The following is a 22023-nucleotide window of genomic DNA, read 5'->3' on the forward strand; positions in this document are numbered from 1 at the left end:
GCATGGAGGGGTGGGGGTTGCATCCCCAGTGCGTCCATTTGTCACTGCTGTCTGTTTCCCGCACAGGAGCAGGTTGCTTGGCAGCACCATGCCATCTGTGCTGTCTCTCTCCTTCCCACGGTCAGGCACTTTTCCCTCATCACTCCTTGCCTAAGAGGCTTTCATCACTCCTGATAATTAGAGGGAGTTTCTCCCGCGTGTGAAGCCCCCCCTTTCTCAAAGCAAGGCAGAATGCTGACGCTGGGATGCAGCACAGACACCGAGCCTCAGCTCACTCCTCGGTGCCCCACTGAGCCCACGCAGGGGCCAAGCAGAGCTGAAGGCAGAGAGGACGGCAGGAAAAGTGGGTCATGGCCTCGGCTGCGCTGACGCCCTTGTGCAGCCTCTCCAGGAATTCCGGATCTCTCTGCAGATTCCCCATCCCAAGACAAGCCCGGGCTTGCTGCCTGCTTGCAAAAATCCTTCCGCAGAAAGATCAGCAGAGGGACAGCACATCTTTGGACACCGAGTTCCTGCCCTTCCCTATGTGCCAGCCCAAGGGCACTGCTCACATGTGAAAACGAGACACAACACAGATGATGAGCAGAGCCTGCTGCCGTCCTACACCCAGATCTGTGATGGCCTCGCAGCTCAGAGGTGATAAAACACAAATACAAACTTCCTCAACTGCTTGCAGCCATCTGGCCCTGCCTTTGAGAAGCATCTGTAAGCATCTGGAAACGCACCGGGTTGCAAAGCAGAAGCTGTGTGCAGGCTGCTCCCAGCCAGCCCACAGGAGGAGCTGGGGCTGCTCAGCACAATCAGACCATTGCTGGAGCTCTTATGGCACCCTCAGGGTGTTCAGCACCTCGGGGGTCACAGCTGAACCGTGCAGGGCCACGAGGTCTGTGCCATCAGCATAAACACATAGAATGCAAGCACAGCACAGGCAACAGTTCCTAGTCTGCCTGGCTCTCCTCTTGGTATCACAGCCCCTGGTTTCCAGAAAGGAAATCCAGACAGCAAACATGGATGCAGAAGGAACAAATACCTCTTGGTTGTCCCTGGAAACAGCTGGTTTCTGCAGGCAGAGGGCTGGGTGAGGAATGTCCCTCCAGCCCAGCTCCCTGTCCCAAGGAATTCCCCTCTCTGTGGACACCCAGAGGGATTTCCCCCTCACCTGCAGAGCCACACGTGATGTCTTTATCTTTAAAGGGAACTCATTTCCCAGAGAATGCTTTGAAGAGGAACTGTAATGCTTAGAACGATGACCTCAGCATCTGCACACAGCTCTCTGGACACAGTGGATTCATCAGACTATCAAAGCATCCAGAGGTCCTCAATTGTGTTTGCCTGATCAGTGCCCCATAGGAAGCCCCTGAGGGAACACACCCATGTCATGAGTCTGAAAGCAATCCATGGCATCTGGGCCCAGTTCTGCTTCATTCCCTTAGCAAACAGCCCCCTGCTAACAACGTCAGGAGCTTCTTGAAGAACACTGGCTACCCAGCCAATACTCCTGAACCACACACACAGGATCACAGAATCATTTGGGTTGGAAGGGACCTTTTAAAGGTCATACAGTGAAACTTCCCTGCCAGCATCCTCATCTTTCTACAGGCTGCAGCATGAGCCAGGCACAAGGCTCATCCCCTCCACTCTTACTGGAAAGTGGTTTGTTTTCACCACCAACAAACCCTGATCATTTTTCAATCACAGCAAGCTCTGCCTCCCCACTCGCCCTTCTAATCCTGCAAAGCTGGAAGCAAGGCTCTGCTGCAAGGTGTTTTTGCAAAGCGGTGCAAATTTACTGGAGCAGCTCTGGTGCAGCTGTGCCTTCCAGCCCAGAGCTGCTCTGCAACACAGGGACACCCTGCACACCCCTCTCTGTGTTCCTATGCTATTTACAGTCACAACAGACTCTGCTAAAGAGCCTGTCCCCTTCTTTCTTGCAGCCCCCCTCCAGACATTGAAAGGCCACAGATTGGTCAGACAGGATCTGCCCTTGGAGAAGCCATATTGGTTATCCCATAGCAGCTTCCTCTCTTCCATGTCCCTTAGCATAGCTTCCTGAAGGATCTGCTATGGGATCTTCCCCAGCACAGAGGTGAGGCTGGCAGGTCGGTCATTCCCTGGGTCGTCCTTTCTACCCTTCTGACAAATGGATGCGACAAATGGATGCCTTTTTTCCAGGCACCAGGGACTCAACCTTACTGTTGTGAGTTTTCAAACAACACCAAGTGTGGCAATCACACCTCCTTGCTAAACGAGCTGGTGATCAAGTTTTCAAGGGATGCCAGCATCCACCTTAAGGTGTCCTGTAATCAGGCACAGAACCCGCACACCCTGTGAAAGCCAAACATCCCTAGAAGGTATATTGATTGGACATGCCTATCAGCTATCCTGAGAATCTTAGTCTGCACCTAGCACTTCAGATAAGGCAAATCAGAGAAAGAAGGGGCAACCAATGGAAGCCTGCAGGACTGAAACATTACGGGAAAGAGCCTGGAACAAACACTCGGGGCTTTCTGCTCAGTTCCTTCTTCTGAAGAGAAACAAAAAGTAAACCAAGCTTGCAAAAGGGCAAGGTGCACTGAGTGCAGCCCATGTCTAATGCTGTTGTTGGCTGGTGTGAGGAATGGGACCAGCGTGGGCGATGCTGCGGGGTGCTGGGGAACAGACCCCTCACAGCGGGTGACACAAAGGGCTGTCCATGGAAGGCAGCCCAGGGCCTTCACCAGTCCAAACACTTCATCTGTAGCTGAGAAATGATTCAACACTCAGGCCTCTGGCTCCCAACCCAACCAAAGCCTCCCAAATAAAAAAGAGGAGAAAAAAAAAAAGGAAAACATAATGCACGGCAATCACAAAACTCCACAGAAGGAAAAAAAGTAACACTACCCTCATGGAAAAGCATATTGTTCCCAATGCAGAATATATCAAGCTGACTTATAGATTTTCCTCCACAAAATATGAAACCTGGATCTGAAAGGCTATTAACTCCAGAGAGATCCATTAAAGACGCCTGTCTGCAAATGGTATTTAAAAGTATTGCATCACCCTGGATATTGTCATGTTCTTTGGTTATGATCTGACTGCGGGTCACACAGTTAAAATTGCCTCCAAACCCTAAAATTCTTGATGTAAAGAAAATAATAATAATGTTCACCAGCCTAGAACACGGACTATTCTATCAGCTCCAACCCAAGCCCATAAATATTAATGCATCCATAATTAGCCTTTTTAAATAATGCACCCAAAATTAAACATCAACGCAGTAATAAATCAGTCAGGGCTCTTTGTTGTAGGTTTGTTGGGGAAGGGGGGGGAGGTTCTTTTGCTGCTATGTAAGGCACATAAAATGAAATGCCAAATCCCTCACCAGCTCTTCCCACTGGACCAAAATGCTATGGCCCCAATTGGACCAACCTGAGCCTCTTCCTACTTAAAAGTCTTGTTGCCTTCATTTAGAAAAATAAAAGTCACATCTGCTTTTTGATTTGCAAAATAATGACATGCAGCCATCCTGAGCCAAAGCTGAGCTAATGTTATTGAAACCACACGACGTGAAGGGAGACAAAGCTCATCTCATAAGTCAAGGTGAGGGAGAAAGTCAAGTCTGCAGACTGCCCGCTCGCTGCCGCAGCACTCCCCACGCACAGCCCCTCTCCCTGCATCCAGGGCTGTGATGCAGGAGGTTTGTAGGGCCTGCTGCTCCTTGGCCCTGGCTTCATTTTGCTCTCTTCCTCCACACCCTTAGCCTTTCAGCAGTGTGCTGCTCCTCAGCAGGAGCACGAGCAGAGGTCCTTTGGGCTCTCCTCTGACTCATTCCCTTTGGAGCATCCGGCATGACGAGATGCCTGCAGCTCACCTGCTTTTCCCTGATCAAAAAGCAGCCTGCTTGCTGAGCACGCTTTGAAAGAGCCATCAGCAGCAGAACTCCCCCCAAGCCACGCTAGATCCTTTGCAAAAAAAGCTGCCCCAAAGAGATCACTCCACATTTGCTTATCTGTAATTACAGATCAGCCGGAGCACTGCCATTCGTGGGAGGCTTCTGGCAGCAGAATGGAATCGCTCGCATTCTCCAGCTCCACATTCTCTGCCCAAACACACCCCAGCATCTTCCCCGACGCTCTCCCTGCAGCTCGAGCACAGTGTCCTCAGCACCTCATCAGCAGCTGCCTGGTAGAGACTTGTACACTGTGCTTAGACAGCACATCAATAATCCCCACCTCCTCTATTTTATCACACGCATATCTCAAACTGCCTAAAGACCCACGCGTAGAGTAGATTTCAAAGCAGCCTTACAAGAAAGCGAATTCACATTTACTTCCACTGAGGAAATTCTTGGGTATCTGCCCCACGACATACAGCATGTTCCATTCAGTGCTGCTGTAACTTTCCAGCCCTCCCTCCAGCAAGCCTGGGAAGCAGGTACTGTCATAGAAAAACACAGGCTCTCCTTTTACCTAGCCAAGTCGCTCCTATTAACTGTTTCCAGGAATAACAAGATGCTTGGCATTTTCAGTCACATGGACTGCTCCAGTCTGCAATGCAGTAAATTTGCTTTTTCTTCCAAAGCTTTTTCCAACTGAAAGCCCTGTTCTTAAGTGAGGTTCTGCCCTGGTGCTGCATGTTCCCACACACCCAACCAATTGTGGGCTATCTGGTCACTACCCCAGTTTACAAGGGCAAAAGGAGGGTTCTCATTGCCAATACAGCTGTGCTTGATCTTCCTTTCTTCTTACAACATCAGTACCCACAAATGGAGATCTCTCTGATCAAGTCTCACACTGCCCAGCCCATCTGCTCCCAGAGCATGCACACAAAGCCCAGGCCACTTACGATTGATGGACGCTGCAGTTATAGAAAACGAAATCCACAGAGGCAAACTTCTTCCCAGTCTCCTTAGATTTCAGGTAGAGTTTCACCACCCGCTTATCCCCTGGGAGAGAACAAGGCAGAGAAAGGCATCAGAAATGACATAGCGAAATGAACACTGGGGCCAGTGCCCAGACCACAGCTTGTGATGGGTTGGAAGGATCTGGGCTACAACCTCCACTCCTGTTAACAAAGAAAATCCCAAATCCAGAAATAAAAGGAAAGTGCCCATCCATACCCACCCAGCCACTAAGTGGGCCATCAAGTCCCTTTAACTGCAGCATGGGGACAAGTGCCTTGGGGCACATGAGTGGCACTGGACGAGAGTTCAACAGTTCTGTGGCCAGCTGTGCCCAAGAGTCCATAGACATCTATAGAAATGGTCCACAGGTTTGCAATGAGGTCAGCGTGCCCAGGTTTTGCAGGACTGCTGCACAGAACATTACAGTGTCAGAATGTAGCTGCACCCATGGCTTGGAAAAGAGCAAGGACATCAAAGGCAAGCACCACTTCTGGAGAAGCAGCAATGCCTTTTCTTCCAGCACCCCAAGAACCCATCTCCACCCCTGCCTGGGGCTGGGGATCACTGTCACAAGACTGTTCTCCTCAGCGTCTGGCTACAGGGCAAAGCCAAGACAAGGGACACAAGCTCACCACGGCCCCTGGTGATGGGGATGACGTCCTTGGCAGAGGGAGAGCTGCAGTAGATCTTCCCATCTTCAATGCGGCTCTCGGACTCAGTGAAATCTTCAAAGGAGCAGTTGACTCCTGCCGAGAGGTCAGGGACGTTCCAGGCCTGCAGGACCAGCTGGGGGAGAGAACATGGAGCATGGCTTCAAGAAGCTAACAAAATTACTCCTCTGTGTCTGCTGTGAGCAAACAGCCAACAGGAAAACCAGGGTGCAACCCCCCTGGCCTCATCCACACACACGGTCCCCACACAGGACCCCAGTGCTCAAGCCAGAAGCGCCAATGCAAATGGCTTAGAATTCTGAATGCATCACAGCCTGACATCCTTTGCCCTCTCCCGCACCACAAACCATTATGTCTCACCTCTCTGCAGAGACCAAGCCCAGTGTTTGGCTAAAGAATGCTTTACAGAAAAGCATCTACTTCTGCAGACATCAAGAGGGGAGGAATTCACCTCTTCCTCTGCAAATTCATTGCAGGGGTCAGCAGTTCTCACTTTACAAAACGCTTGCCTTATTTCTAATTTGAATTTTTCTCAGCTTCCAGCCATTAGTTCTTGTTATGCCTTTCCTTGATAGATTAAAAAGCCCTTTAGTCCCTGATATTTGCTCCTCGTAAAGGCACTTATACTCTGTAATCAAGTCACCTCTTAATCTTCTTTTTGATAAGCTAAGCAGATTGAGCTCGGGAAGTCTCTCACTGGAAGGCATTTTCTCCAGCCCCAACTCATTTACATGCTGTTTACTGAAGGTGCTCAGCCTCCTTTAAGCAGCGGTCTCCAGCCCAAGTGCTGCATCCCAGCACTGATCACAGCAGACCCCACAGTACGGGCAGCCAGCAGGCACAGAAATAGCCCCATAGAGCGACAAATGCCTACCAGCAATGCCCAGGGAACACCAGCAGCCCTTCCTGGGATCACCGCACCGGGATCCTTTCCAACATCACCACTTCCCAGGACATCTCTCAAAAGCCAGCCTTACTCCTCAAGGTCCAGCTCAGGACTCGACAGCATCAAATCCACTTTCCCAGCTGAGTTATCACAAACCCCACGGGGATCCCAGCACCCCATAATGTGCCACCCTGTTGGTCTCGGCCTCCTCTGCAGATCTCAGCAGCAGCAATTCCTCATTTGTTTCCACGTTACCAACGAAAAGCCAAAGCTGCACTCCAATCCCTGCAGAAGCACTTTCAAAATGTTTCCGTTCAGTGACAATTCCCCTCTGACAACGACTTTTTGAGATCTGTCACGGAGCCAGTTCTTAATCCACTTAACACATGCTTTATCAATATTGTATAATGCTAATTTTTAATCAGAATGTTGTGTTGTACCGAGTCAAATGCCTTGTAGAAGTCTAGAGACATCGCATCCCTGCAGTCCCTCTTCTAATTCAAGTCATAATTTCATCAAAGAACAAAATGTGGTTTGTTTGACACAAAACTACATTGACTAGCATTAATTATATTCCCATCCTTGATTCTTCATCAGTTGTATCCTGCCTCATTTTTTTCCACTAGCTTTTCTCAGCTTGATGTCAAACCAAGCAATCTTGAGACACTTGGGTCATCCCACGTGCCCTTCCAACAAGAGCCTTTTCTGCTTGCTGGACTTCTCTCAACATCCACTTCTTTATTACAAAGCCACATCTGCAAGCCAAGGAACTCTTAGGCCAACTCCTTCAGGACTCCTCAGTGCCAGACATCCAGACCTGGCAGCTTGCAAAAGTTTATTGCTAGTATACGCTGTTTTGCATTCTCTTTACAGTGCTAATGGCCTGGAAAATACTTCATGGAAGTACATCATCCTTTCTGTCTGCACAGACAGAGAAGCGAGCTGTGCATCTAAGCTGAATCCCAAAATATCTACTACTGGCCGCTGTCAAGACAGGATATTGAGCTAGATGGATCTCTGGCCTACAAATGGCAAATCTGATGTTGTTATTTATACTGTGGAGAAACATTTATTGCTCAGTTACATCTTTTCTGAATAGTAATCAACAGTTTTATTATCTGCATCCAGCAACAGGCCGGCCCTCATCAATCCCCTACATTTATTTGTATCAGATCTCTCTTCTCATTTCTCCCTATCGGTCGTACGCTCATTATTTAACTTAATTGCTGCCTTCCCAGCCCTGAGGACTTACCGGGACCTCAGACATGGTGACTGAGATGTTCCTGGGCTGGACGGTGAGCTGCACACACTGCCGCAACTCAGAGGCAAAACGCTGGGGTTCATCTGCCCGTTCACAGCGGTCCTTGCGTGAGCATCTGGGGGGGGTGAAGCAACCACAGTGAGGAGGAGAAGCTGAAAAATACCCTGTGGGGGGGATGAGGTGCCCAGCATTGGGCCTCAGGTGCCTGAGGTCAGAATAGAAGCCCTGCTTTCCCTTTGTGCTAGCACCTCTGCTACAGTGCAGGCAGCCACACTCACATCCCTCTCCTCTTCTGTTGCAGCATCCCTGTCAAACACACGCATCTCCCCAACCCCTACAGAGCAGCCTGCAATGCTCCATCACCTCCTTTACGAAGCAGACGACTCCCTCCCCCCCTGCTCTCCACGCTTTCTGCTACAACATTATTTCATTATGGGAAGTGTTTTAATTAAATGGTAGACAAAATGGAGAGAGAAAGTGAACAATGCACACGTCTTACAGTCTGAACACTCTCCAGCACTTCAGTGTCTAGCAGTGAAGGTCCCAAACTGAACACAGTACACAAGGCACAGCCTCACCAGAACTGAAACAGGAGAGGCTGGCACAGTTCGAAGGAACCCCTCAGGAGGCTCCATTCCCCACAGCTGGGTGTGAGGTGCAGGATGGCAGTGGGAAGGACACAGTCAGCAAAGCTCCATGACCATAGAGCCAGCCCTGGTACTTACATGTTGTGGAGGACGCACCAGCCGCAGTGGGGGTCCCGGGAGCCCAGGCACAGCTCACAGCTCTCGTATTGCTCACAGCTCTCTACTGGCACCCGCGTCACCTGTAGGAAAAGGCAGTGAAGAGGTGCCCAAGGGGACAGGTGGGACACCAAGGGCTCAAAGGGCTGTGGATCCACCACCCCATGGTGCACTGGGGAATGGCTTGGGCATCACATCTCTGAGTCTGGGAGGTCTACAAGAACAACAACCACCATCTCCTGGCCAGCCCAGCAAGGCCAGAATAGGGAAACCTTCATCTTTGTAGAGTTTGAGGAACAGCTCAGCCCTGACTCCACCTTCCAATGCCTCCCACACACCCCTGCAGCTGGCAGTCCCACTCCGAAAGGGTTACCGCTCCTTTATTAATTGCTCCTCCAGATTTGATTAAAATCCCCTCATTCTCCGAGCCCTTCGAGCTCTGTTACAACTGTTCATTTAATTACTTTCCACCAGCACTCTGATAACACCAAGCTGCAGTAGGGAAGAGAGTGTTTTTTATTAAGGAGTGGGGAGGAGAAGTGGGGAGGACAGGATGGGGGCTTGGGAAGCTCCTCCCCTCCTCCACTTCCCCAGTCTCCCCTCCTCACCAGGACCCATGAACACAGCCTCAATCCCAGGAGCTCCTGTCAAAGGGAGGAAAAGCTCTGATGCTCTGCAGTAAGGAGGACAGAGGGTAGGGAAAGCAATGGGTACAGCACTAGGAGACTTCCTCTGTGAGCTGTGGTGTGGAGCACTGCCCTTGTTTTGAATTTTGCAGCCCAAATCCAGTTTCTGCCTCACCTGGAAAGCCTCAGGTTTCCTGCAGCAGACCAGAAACCAGAGACAGGAACTGGGAGGAGGGGGGAACAGGCTCTGCTGTCCCCGTGGGGCTGTCTAGACGAACACAAGGCCCTGCTCCAGCATCCTTCCCCCTTCCAAAGCCCCGGGCCAGTAGCCAGGAGTTGTGCAGCACTCCCACCCATGCACACCTCCTTCCATCAGGCAGAGCCCAACGCAACTCCAAACTCCTGAGACATTCCTGAGATAACGCTGGCTGAGAATGCTCTGCCTGCAGCAAAGCTTCCCAAAGAGAAGCTGAGGAGTAGCTGGGGCTGAGACACCAGCACAGAATTGGTGTTAAGGAAAAAACAGCCCCTTGTTCCCCTCCTTACTGGGGACAACTGCAGACCTTTCACCACCAGGCTGGGCTCCTTCCTCCACCAGGCAGGGTGTGGGGAGGAGACAAGGCCAGGCCACGAGGCTGTGACCACACAGGAGCCCGACAGCTCCAAAAAGTGCCACTGCCACTGGGCACAAAGCCCTGACGCAGTGGGGACCTCACCCGCACTGGCAGCCCTTTGATGGATTAACTTGTAGCAGCAGGCTCTCCAGCAAGCCCAGGAGCAAGCAAACTCCTTCACAGCCAACTAAAACTTCTTATCATGAGCACCAACCATGCTTTCAGGATGACAGCTGCATGCCCATACCTGGGTTGGATTTGTACCTTTGGACAGCTCTGAACTAGCAATGGCAGCAGTAGGCACAGAGGGGCACACATTGAGGTTTGGGGACATATCAGCTGTACCAGCTCTAGCCATGGCTCCCCTTGCCCCAAGGTGCAAAAGCAGCTATCCCAGAGAGAACAGGCTGTTCAGAGCAAGGAGCTTCTGCCCACCTGCAGAGCCCGAGGGCAGGGTGGAGGTTAACAGCCCTGCAGCAGGGATGCCAGCTCTCACAGCAGCCCTTGCTCCCCAGGGCACAGGGATTTCAAGCAGCTGCTGCTAACAATTAATGCCCGGGGCAGGGACCATGGGGTGGAGAGGAACAGAAGGGCCATGTCTGGGATCTGTGCCCTGAGGTGGTGTTTTTGTACAAGAGGGAGTAGGGAGGAGCTGAGTGTTCCCAGGTGGTATGACTGAGGCGGGACAGAGGTGGCTGAGCAGATCTGGTGGCAGCTGGGGCCAGAGCCTGGAGAGCATCTCATCTGCCCTTCCCAGCCATTAGCATCAGCAGGCAAGTGACTTTCGGGCAGGGGTTGTCCCCAGTGAGACATCAAAGGATGAAGAGAGAAAGTGCAGACTGGACATCAGGGCAAAGGCGGTACATGGAAAAGACAACAGTGCATCTGGGGATGCCACCAACACAGCTCAGCAGGGAACAAAGAGGGGGGAAGGAAGTCAAGTGACACAGCATGTAGCAATGGCAAGGCGTGGGGGCTGCAGCCCCTTCCTCTTACCTGTTTCTCTGTCATGGCGTAGAGGTGCTGGCGGTCAGGGCTCAGCACCAGGTCCCGCAGGATGGAACTGCCCTCGTGGGCCACCACGTTCTCATACTGCAGCGCTTGATGCTTCCGGTCAGCTGGCAAGTCCACCAGGATCTACAGAAGAGAGCAAGGGGTGAGCACAGAGCCATGTACCCTTCACCTCTGCCTGGGTGGGGAAAGCACCCCATTATTGGGATGCTGCCCCCACATCCCTCACTGGAGGGAACAAGCCATGGCCGCAGCATGGCAAAGCAGCCCAGACCCTACCAACATCTCAGCACACCCCCAGCAGCAGCAGGAACACAAGCAAGCCACAAGCGAGACGCACACCCTGCTAACACCAACCCAAGTGAACGGGTTGATGGAGACCCCCCCCCCCCCACAAAAGAAAAACCCACATCTCACCCCAAGCACTGCCCTGTCTCCCCAATCCCCCTCCCCATTTGACACGTTCCCAATCAGGAGCCAGGAAAGCCGGATCCTGGTGTGCTGCTGATTAGCATGGAAATGTATGCGGCTCACAAACAAACCGGGGCCCGTTTAATTAGAGCGGCGCCTTTGATTCACCGCCAGCCTCCTGCATGCACCAGTCCCAGATTATTTTTAGGCCATTTTACAAAACAAATGTACTTAATTAAAAAAAAAAGAAGAAAAAAAAAAAGACCCCTGAGCAGCCAGGGAGCAGCAGTGCATGGAGGGACAGAGGGACTGGTCTTACTGGGGCAGATACAGCTTGCTGGAGCCCATGGCACAGCCAAAAATGCCCCTCCTCTGCTTCCCTCCCCTCTACACCTCTACACCCATTTTCCCATTACTGAGGAGCACTCCCTCCGCGATAACCCAGAACAGGTTACCTGTCTTTCAGCATGGTTTGCCAGACCCACCCACACCACGCTCCCCATCACCACTGTGCCATGTACCACCACGTGCTGGGAACCCAAGAGATGCCCAAAGCCCATCCCAAAGCCTCCACCTTTCTGGGGGTATCTTCATGCCCAGCTTCAGGACCACATTCACCCTACTCCAACATCAGAGCTCCAACCCCCAGCACCTGTACAGGGCACACCCCACACAAAGCAGCCAGCATCACCCTGGGTCCCCCCCAGAGGAGGGTTCTGTACTGATTCCAGCAGCAGCAGCATCCATCCCTCGCTATGGCAACGTGACAAACGCACCTTTCCAGCCCTTTTATGGGCCGTAGCTGCGGCACAGAGGAATCGATAGAGTTTTACCCTGGTTCTAAAATAGATCTACGGGTGGATGTCGCACTGGCAGTAATTTTTAACTAGCGGGGTAATTTCCCCATTACATTATTGCACTGCGCAGTGCTGGGAAAGAGATGTATCAAAAAAAAAGAAAAAAAAAAAGAAAAAAAAAAACCAACAGACATGAAGCACTTCCAGTTAATTTGAGGCTCCAGGAAAGACCTAAAAATAATTACTGTAAGCAAAGAGGGCTGCAGCAGAGCCAGCGGCACATGGAGTGCTCCGGTGGGGTCTGCGGTGCGCACCGCTCCCGCTGCTAAGGTTGTTCTAATGGCAGGTTTGAGGGGCAGGAAAATGAGGTTTGAAGATGTGGATGGGCTGCTTGGGCCATAGGAATGCAGTTTCCCAAAGCAGGCGGATGGGATGAGCAGCATGAGCCACTGCCAGCCCGTGCCCACCTGCGGGGCAGGCGGTGGCTGGGGCAGGGGGAGAGGATGTGCTTTAATCAGAGCAGCCCCCTCGGAAGCACGTGTCTTCCTGCCCACCCTGCTTCCCTTCCACCCAGGGGAAAAGACATTTACCAAAGAAAAAAAAAAAAAAGAAAAAGAAAAAAAAAATCTATTAACCTTTCTCCTCATCCTGACGCTGATATAATTACCCAATACTAATAATTACTCGCACTAATTTCTCGCTCTGGATTCCTGCCCTCGCTCCGCCTGTCTCTGTGCAGCAGAGCTGGCTGCTTCAAGGCTTGAGCTTTGCTTCCTATGGGGCAGGAAGGAGCCGTGGGGATGCAATGAAATGGAGGATGCTACTGCTTCTCCTCAGCCCCATTGAAGCACTGGGGTGCTTCTGCAGGTTGGCACCATCCCAATCACTGCCACAGTCCCGAGCTCTGGGTGAGTCATGCCCCGGTGTGGGCTTCAGGCAGGGACGCTGATGATGGATGGATGGATGGCAAAGCACCCATGGGTGGAAGACACCACAGGAATTAAGTTGCTGGTTTGTGCACACAGCTGGAAATTCAGTTGTGGGTAGGAAAAAACAGTCATCAAAGGCAAAACTTGTTTTGCTTTGATGCCCTTTGCTTTCTCACCTGCTCCCAGGCACTCTTCTTCATTGAATATCCCCAGTTGGAAGGGACCAATAAGGATCAATGAGTCAACTCCTGACTCCACACGGGACCACCCTAAAACTAGTCCATCTTCCTTCCAGCCCATGTATCTCATCCCCTGACCTACGTGACTCCAAGGAACCTGCCATGGCAACATGCACAGCTCAGGGTAGAGAAGCTACTCAGCCCCACAGCTTGACAAGACAGATGGTGAGACCACAGAATCATTCAGGTTGGAAAAGACCTCTAAGATCACTAAGTCCAATGCCAACCCACCCCCACCATGCCCAGAACCACGTCCCTCAGTGCCACATCTCCACAGTTCTGGAACACCACCAGGGATGTAATGACTCCACCTTTCCCTGGGCTGTGCATCACCACTCTTGCCGAGAAGATTTTTCTCCTGATACCCAACCTGAACCTCTCCTGGGTCAACTAGAGGCCATTACCACTCGCGGACAGAGATGAGACGACCCAACAACAGCCACGGGCAGTCCTGCCCAGTGCAGCACAGCACTGTACAGCTCAGCCCCAGCACAGGCACAGCGGGTGGGGAGGCAGCGAGCACAGCCGGTGAGGAAAGCGGCTGCCAACATACCAGGGCTGCCTTTGGATTTAACAAGCAGCAGCAGCAGCCCGGGCAGACTGCACAGCACAGCTGCACGGCACCACGGAACAGAGACAGTGACCAAGACAGGAGTCGGAGTCACCCACATCCCTGCAGGGGGACACCTGGCTCTCCCACCCCCTGCCCGCTGCCGGCAGCCTCCTCCTTTTGGCACGAGAAGTGCTCGGCGACGCTTTGTGCTCTTATCTGTGCACGGCTGTGATTAATGCTCAGCGGCTGGCAGGAGCGACGAGAGGAGGGCGCTTTCGCCCGCCTGCCACACTTCAAAGGCAGGGACTTATCAGCCTCAAACACACTCCGCAGCCTTTTCACGGGGACCCTTTCCAGTTCCACGGGGCTCGCGCAGCGCTGACAAGCAAGGAGAAAGGAGGGCTTATTTACAGGAGCGCATTTCAAAGCCTCCCCCACTCCCTCCCCAGTGCTCGCCAGGGATGTGGCAAGCAGTAAACCCACAGGGACAGCCCTGTGCCACAGCTCTGCGGAGCTCAGGGTTGTGAGTGGAGGGTGACAACATACAGGGGGGACCCCAGGGGTCCACTGCTGGAAACTCAGTGCCATGCAAAATACCTCCCCCCAAGGCCAGACAGGACCTGCTCAGCCCCAGCCAACCTGGGGAGGAGGTGACAGCTGCTGGGGAGCGTCACCCAACACCACACAGCCCAGCTCGGGGCAGGAAGCAGAGGATCCTGTGTCCAGCCCTGTGCACGTGCCCTGGGTTCACCCCGAGGCAGTGGGGCCCCCAGAGCCCCACATGCCTTCCCCCCCACCCGCAGCCCCAGGGAGCAGCAGCACAGCAGCTGCTGCCCACACGCCCTTCTCTAGTTTCCAAAATGAGTTTCCTGCATCAGCTGCTCTGGGGGGAACACTCCTCTCCCCCCTCCACCCCTGTTCAGCCACCTTGAAAATGCAGGACCAGCAGCAGCTGTGAGGCTGCAAGCATCAGCTGTCCTTGGGGGGGCGGGGGACGACATAGTCAGTGGGGTCAGTGCTTTTAGACAGGGTGTGCTGGCTGGGGACAACAGCAGGGACAACTGTTCAGGGATGGGATGCATCCCCCCGAGGTGAGGATGTGGTGCCGAACGCTGTGTTTCAAGTCACCAAAGCTTTGCAGCATCCAGCAGGGTGAGGATGAGCACTGAACAGATCACTGCTGGGATGGCTCAGCACAGCCAGGCAGCAAGTGGCAAAGAGAACTGAACTGCAAGGACATGGGCAGCAAGAAGGGGGATTTGGAGATGCATTCCTGCCATATCCAGCAGAAAAATGCCAGCAATGCAGCCTGGGCAGGCAGCAGCTGCCCCACACAGGAATGTGCCCATGACCCCCCCGTGGCCACCGTACTGCAGCTGAGTATTTCTGGGGTTCTGACACAGCATTCTGGGGGCACACAGAGCTCAGGGAGATGTCAGCAGGCAGCACAAGGCCAGCATGCTGCTTCCGCACTCATAACGCGCTGAGGGCAAGGGGTGAGCTGAGCTGCCATTCAGTGCAACCCATTTATAAAGATTAATATGAGCAAGGCTCGCGTCCCAGGCTCTGCTTTGCCGTGAGCCAGAGAATACTGGAACTTTAATTATATCAGTATAATAAAGCAAAAAACAAGAAGATACTTAATCTAAATCAACGCCCATAACAGCGACAAATCCTGGCGGCTGACCTACACTGATAGCTGTGACACTGCCTTTGGACCACATGTCACTGTGGGTGCCACATCCCTGTAGTGGTACCCAGCTCGGCCACACAGGCTGAGGGCAGGCAATGGGGTATGAACAGAGGGTTTGTCACAGGATATAGCTGGAGGGGGTGCAGGCTGCCTGCAAAGCTTCTCAAAGCCATGCAGTCCCTCACCCAATACCACGATCCCACCAGCTTCATGCCAAGAGCAGGAAAAGCATGAATGCAAAGCAAAGAGTGCCTAAGGGAAAGAGGGATTACAGCAGCAGTTACCCATTCAGCTTCAAGGGCAAGCAGGCGGCTGTCTGGAGCAGGGTACTCTGGGGAGCACAGGGTTGGGAGCAGCTGCATCAGTCAGAATTGCCCCATCAGCAGAAGGGATGAAGAAGCACAGCCCAGCTCACAGCTCAACCAGCTCTGATGGAACCAAAAAGCTCTCACTAAGACCTTTTGCATTGTTTTGTAGGAAAACTGAACCGCAGGAGAGAAGGACCCAGTGCCGGAGCTGCAGCCGCCAGTAGGAATTGTGATAGAGTCAAATGTCAGTGAAAGAGGGACACGGGGAGACCGCAGAGTGGGGTGAAAGCTCCAACCCCCCCAGGAGCCCCACATTTGCTCTGGGGCCCACCGAGGCATGGGCACCGCTCCCCCCCAGCCTGCCAGCTGCTCTGACAGTCTCGAGCCATTGATTTCTCAGCTCTGCCCTTCAAAACTCTCCTGGCTCAGCGCCCGGTTTGTATCGTCTCATTCCTTGGGAGCAAATATCTCTATTATTATTGCAATTATTTCCCAATCAACGTCGCTCAGGGCCGACTCAATGAAGGGTGGGCCCAGTGCCCAGCAATGCACAGCAACTGCCCTGGGGCTGCCCTGGGAGGAAGGTGGATCCCCCCCCACCGCCACAGCCATCCCTGATGGCTATCCAGTGTGGGCTCAGCACTCTTATTTCCACCTCCTCAGCAGGTAGAAGAGACCACCAGCTGCAGCCTGGCTTTCTGTCCCACGGGTGTCAGCCCTAGAATCAGTCCTACAACACTTCTGGCCAGCCAAGGAGCTGTGTGGGGAGAAAGTACACAGGAGGCTCCCAGAGCCGCAGCACGCCGGAGATCAGCTGATCCTCCTGCTCCTTCCCCCCGCATCGGCCCCAGGAAAATTGCTGCTTCCTTCCTGCTCCCTACAACAACAACAACACAGCAGAGAGGAGCTGCCCGAGGACAAGGAAGAGCCACCAGAAGGCAGGAAAAGCCCACGCAGAGTTGGGAACAGCCCCCACCTCAGGTCCAACAGCCATCGCTCCCATATCACACAGCCCCAAAGCCTAGTGCTGCAGTAACACATTGCTGCAAACGCATATCAACACAAACAAAACCCATCCTCGCCCAGCAGGGAGGAGGGCAGCCCTGGGTACACCCCGCGTCGCCTGTTTGACACCAGCATGGCTCCTCTCGTTACCACTGCCCTGCTGTTTTATCCCTATGGGCAAATCACACCTGATGGGCCAGAGAAAGCTGATAAGCAATTAAAAATAAAAATAAAGATCAAGGCCTGAAAAAGCACACGGCACGCTGACAGCATTAAATATTAACGTCTCACGCAGGCAGCAGAACTGGACATGCAGAATGCCTCGTGAATTCAGTGACAAATTATATACTGTTTAATGCGCTTCATGGGAAAGCAATCCATCGTATCTGACAGTGGGAAAGTTACAGACACACTTCCTATTTTTTTTTTCCCCATTTTTAAATCAACACGTCAGCTATCAACCGGCTGAGATGGAAAGTGCAGGCTGTCCCCCCCCAGGTCCCTCCAGCTCCCGGACACAGGCACACCTCCAAGGCTGGGGGGAACCTCCTGCTGTCCCCATTGCTCACACCCGGCTGAACACGGCTGTGTGCCAAACACAGAGCAGAGCACATGCAAATATTTTGCTTCCAACCGCACCTTGCCCTCCCCACCCCAAGCTCTCAGCGTGTTTGCAGAGCTCTCCACACTGACATTCCTTCTGCATTTCACAGCTTCCAAACACAGACTAAGATCACCAAGTCCAGTCATCGACCCATCACCACTGTGCCCACTAACCATGTCCCACAGCCATCTCTGGCCCTGGAACCAGCCCAGCATGCGCCACGTCCCCACTGACTGTACCCCTCAGCACAGCTCCTGGCCATGTGGTGGTCCCCCAAGGTCAGGCTGGACAGGCTGGACCTGATGGAGCTGCAGGTGTCCCTGTTCATCGCAGAGGGGTTGGACCAGATGGCCCTTAAGGGTCCCTTTCGGTTCAAATGGTACTATGATTCTACAAAGAAATGCAGGGCCGCAGCAAGCCCAGCAGCAACACAAGCACTGCAGCACACTCTCCATTCACAAACAGGATGGAAATGAAGCTCTTCAGCCCATGGATAGCAGCAATTTCGAAGGAGAGATTGAGAAGATTTAAATACAGAGATTGCCTTCCCTAAGGACACTGCTACAGATATTTAAGAGCTCGGGCTTTACACTGCGCACGCACTCTCTCTGCAGCACTCGCGTGGTTGCAAGGCTCCCCTCTCCGTTCACCTTCCCTCGGGCTCACCGGAAAGCAGGACAACAGCAAGCAGCATCAACACCCACAGCACAGCCTGTGCACCTCTCTGAGACCCCAATGCACAGCTAGGGCTGCTCTGTGTAAGCGTGCCTCCCTGTCCACAAGTCTGGGGGAGCACGTGCTGCATTCAGAGCGAAATTCTCAGAACAGCTTTCAGGAACACCTGCCACCATCTCACCTCCCCGGAGCTGCGACGGCTGCCAGGGGATCTCAAGCAGAGGCTGCCACTCATGTGACGGCACTGGGGCCGCTCGCAGTGGCCATACAGCCCAGCACCCAAAGGCACAGCACTGAGCACCCGCAGCCCTCGCTGGCCCCAGCATGTGTGGAGGAGGGGTGGCCCAGCAAGGGCTCACCTGGGGTTTGGAGAGAGCAGGGATGGAGATAGGACGAGAGATGCCCAAATTCACAGCGCGTTTTCTCCTGAGATCAGCAGCCCAAGGGTGCACCCGCCTGAGGATCTGCACTGTAGAGAGAGGCCAAGGGGTGGGAAATGATGTTAATTAAAGTTTTAATTACTGTAACCAAACGAGTGGTATAATTACTTTATTCTCGCAGAGACTTCAAACTGATTAAGAATCACGTGCTCAAGCTTTGATTTGATTTTTAATTAAATGTGCTGTCAGAGGCGGCATGAGATGGGCAGGGGCCGGCTCAGCCCTGGGACCTCATGGGAACCCCAAGAGCAAATGGGGACCCCCAGACACACAACCAGCCAGGAGGTGTGCAGCTGCAGGGGCTGCAAGGGGAACCATTCTGCAGGAACGTGGCAGCAGGGCTGGTGGCACCACTGACACCAACATACTGTCCTCACCGAACCCCATCTCTGGGCACTTCCTTCCCATGGGCTCCTCATCAGCCTCTGGTTCCAACACCCCACCTGCCTTTCCCAAGAGCTCTGTGCAGTCCCCTCAAATATTAACGAGCTGGCGCTGCCACTGGAGGGAATTATTAAAAAACAATTTTGCAAAGGTATCTTTTTCAAATAATAATAATACTAAAAGACAAAGCAGTCGAAATTAAATTCCCAGTCCCCTACCTCAAATAAATAGTATCAGAATTTGAAATGAGACATAATTACCCCGGCAAGGTTAAAGCCGCTAATGCAGACAGAATACAGAATCACCATTCATCATAATCATATCTCATATCACAGCCATTATTTATAATTAGGAGGCATGGTTTAAAAAACACATAAAGACGCCCATGCAATGCAGTAATTCTTCTGTTATTGCTCCTGGAGGGCCAACCCCAGGTCCTTCCAGAAGCTCTGATTTGTGGAGTCCGGATCAGGAATGAAAAGAACTCAAAAGTCATTCCCAAAGAGCGTACTTTGCCAACAGGTTCAAACCACTGCACCTGGCTGGGTGAGTGCTGCAGGGCAGAGCTGGTACGTAGCACGTGTCCCAGCTCTGACCACCAGCCCCACGGACTCACCCAGCTTTCTCTGCACTGGGTGTTTTTACATCATTTTTAACCATAGGACAAGTCATAGCAAGAGCTGGTGAAACCAAGAGCTGAAGGCAAAGGTGCCAGGAGGTGCCCTGCTTTGAAGCAAGGGCTGTGCAGGTTGCTCCATGGCCCAGTGAAATATTAACTAGTGAGGTTGAAGGAAATTATTCTTAATGTCTTCCAGGGAAAAGAGTGCAAGGCAGTGATGACACAGCACAGTGACATGGCACAGTGACACATGGTAGAGCCCAGTGCCAGGGATGCACAGCTCCAAGTCACTCCAAGAAACACAAGCATGCAGTGCCATGGGACGCTGAGCTGCTCCATCCCACACAGACACCCCAACACCTGGGGTGGGGCACATCTGCAGGCAAAACAATCCCTTGAACAGTGGTTCTGCACCCTTTGGTGGCAAATGACAAAGCCCAGGGAGGAGACAGCAGGATGATGGACGCACACATCCACGTGCACAGCAGCTGTGCCGTTTCAGGGATGGCAAACAAAAGCAGAGCAGGACCAGGCACTGCAGCAAAGTCCCCACTCCAGGACATGCCACCAGCAAGCAGGGGACACGCCAGCAAGGTGATGCTTCCTGCAGGGCCTTTAACATTAGTGGCACTGAGTTTACCAAAACCCAAATGAGCAGAGTGAGAGAGAAGGAGGCATTTTGCAGTGCTGCAAGGAGGATCACTGTTTGCCCTTCCAAGCGCTGAAAACTAATCCCCCCTTCTCCCCTTTTTATCCCATTGAAAACTTGACAGAACCTCCTAGCGCTTTGCAGTTGAAATTGGCAGGTCTTAAATTAATTGACTACAATTTTACACAACAACATGTTTAGCTGAGAGTTGGCCCGCGGCCCGCTTGGCTCGCCACCACTCCCCAGACACTTTTCAAGCAACCTCAAAAACTTCATAACACATCTAAGGCAAAGGAAGCAGGTTGCCAATGTGACCCACTCTCTGCCAAAATCCAGCCCTGCTTCCCCACATCCCTCTCCCCGACCCTTCTCCCGCTCCTCCAGCACCTCCCTCGCTCTCATTAATGGCTTGTTAAATCATTCTAATAATCTCTGAGGACTGTGCTCCTCCGAACACAAAGGAGCAGGGCACAGGTTTCCTCCTTGCTAGGTTATGGGTCTGCTTCTTTGCATGGAAATGACAGCAATGGGACCAATGTATGCAACAGGCATGAGGAAAGTCGGGTTCTTATTCCACCCTGTCCTGACACATTTCTGTTCACTTTCCACTTAAACCCCAAAAGATGGGGCTCAAAGCAAAAGCTGATGACGCAGTACCAGTGCTGGTGGCACATCCTCAGTCCTTCCAGCTGGGGGACAGGTGCCCTGGGGTGACACATCAGTGACCCTACACACAGGAACATGCAATCCCAGTAATGAACTCATAGCTCCAGCTCACCTCCAGCCCTCACCGGGAGCCAGCTCAGCCAAAAACAATTATGCTGTTGCTGTTAGCAGAGATGGAATGGCTGCTCAACCCAGTGCCAGGTCCCCAAAAACTCAAGGTTGGTTCCTCCTGTTCCCTGAGCCTCTCTGCTCCAAGATCCTACAAGATGCCACTGTGGCCCAATGCCAATCCCACTGCCCAGTGTCAACCCTATGGCCCAACGCTGGTCCTGGTGCCAGGCACGTGTCCAGGACGCAGCTCTGAGCTCCAGTCGGGCTGCAGGAGGCTGGCGAGGATTTCTCCAGCTCAGCCTCAGGTCAAGCAGCTGATGCTCAGCGAAAGCCAAATTGGGGGTGGGTTGTTTGTGTGATTTTATTTCTTGAATAAACAGAAACATCCTGTGTGTGATTAAGAGGCTTTATGAAAAACACACCAGCACCAAACTCTGCAGCTGGGGCTGGAGGTACCGCAGCGCCTGGGAGGCAAAAAACAAGAGGGTTTGGCTTCCTTGGGGTGAATGCAGATTGACACAACAAAACATCCCGGGCAAGTTTCAGGCTGTGCACACAGACAGAAATCCTCCCTGGGAGACCTAAGACCATTCTCTTCTCCCAGAATCATCACATGTTCCACACCAAGCCCCCTCTTGATCCTGCCCCTACTGCAAGCCCAGAGCACAGCAGGGCTCCAACAGCCCATGTACCCTGAGCCACAGCCACGGGGCACCAGCATCGCTTTTAAGCATTAATTCTTTATCACCTTCAGCCTGAGGATATCAAAGCACTCGGCATGCATTTATGCCGTGCTCCTCCTTTTGGCTGCGGGCATCACCATCTATAGACAGCAAGGAGGAGAAAGCTGTGGTACAAACAGAGCAGCAGGCTGACCCCAGCCTTGCTACAAAAGATAGAGCCAAACATGGGGACCTGCATCCACCCCACTGCATCCATTCCATTGCATCCATCCTCGTGCAGCCCCTGCGCTGCGCTCCTGCCCCCGGGGAGCTGCGCCAGGAGAACACATGCTTTTGTTTAACGAGCATGGACTGAGAGGGGAAAAAGGCACTTGAACAGCTCACACACACAAAAAGCAACATTTTCAAGTTGTTTCTCTTTGGCAAGGTTCAAAATAGGCCAGGGTTTTTGTTTTCGTTGGGAGGCTTTAAAAAATGTATTTCATCCAAACCATCCTCGAAACATTCCTGACATTTATTGCCGTCAACTTTTCCTCCAATTAATTGCCTCTGCACCACTATGG

General features: G+C 52.6%; 1 protein-coding gene across 3 annotated transcripts in view; it reads right to left on the reverse strand.

Moving 5' to 3' along the window:
- Positions 1–22023, reverse strand: part of PLXNA1 (plexin A1) — a 92239-nt gene that overhangs the window by 43730 nt on the left and 26486 nt on the right. For all 3 annotated transcript variants that reach the window (XM_072347837.1, XM_072347839.1, XM_072347836.1), the window contains 5 exons: positions 10680–10820; positions 8426–8526; positions 7692–7815; positions 5515–5668; positions 4825–4924 (listed from right to left, as the gene is read on the reverse strand). In XM_072347837.1, the coding sequence (XP_072203938.1) occupies positions 4825–4924; positions 5515–5668; positions 7692–7815; positions 8426–8526; positions 10680–10820 (620 nt within the window). The remainder of the gene's footprint in view (positions 1–4824; positions 4925–5514; positions 5669–7691; positions 7816–8425; positions 8527–10679; positions 10821–22023) is intronic.

This window comes from Excalfactoria chinensis, chromosome 12, assembly GCF_039878825.1.
Source record: "Excalfactoria chinensis isolate bCotChi1 chromosome 12, bCotChi1.hap2, whole genome shotgun sequence".
NCBI classification, from domain to species: domain Eukaryota; kingdom Metazoa; phylum Chordata; class Aves; order Galliformes; family Phasianidae; genus Excalfactoria; species Excalfactoria chinensis.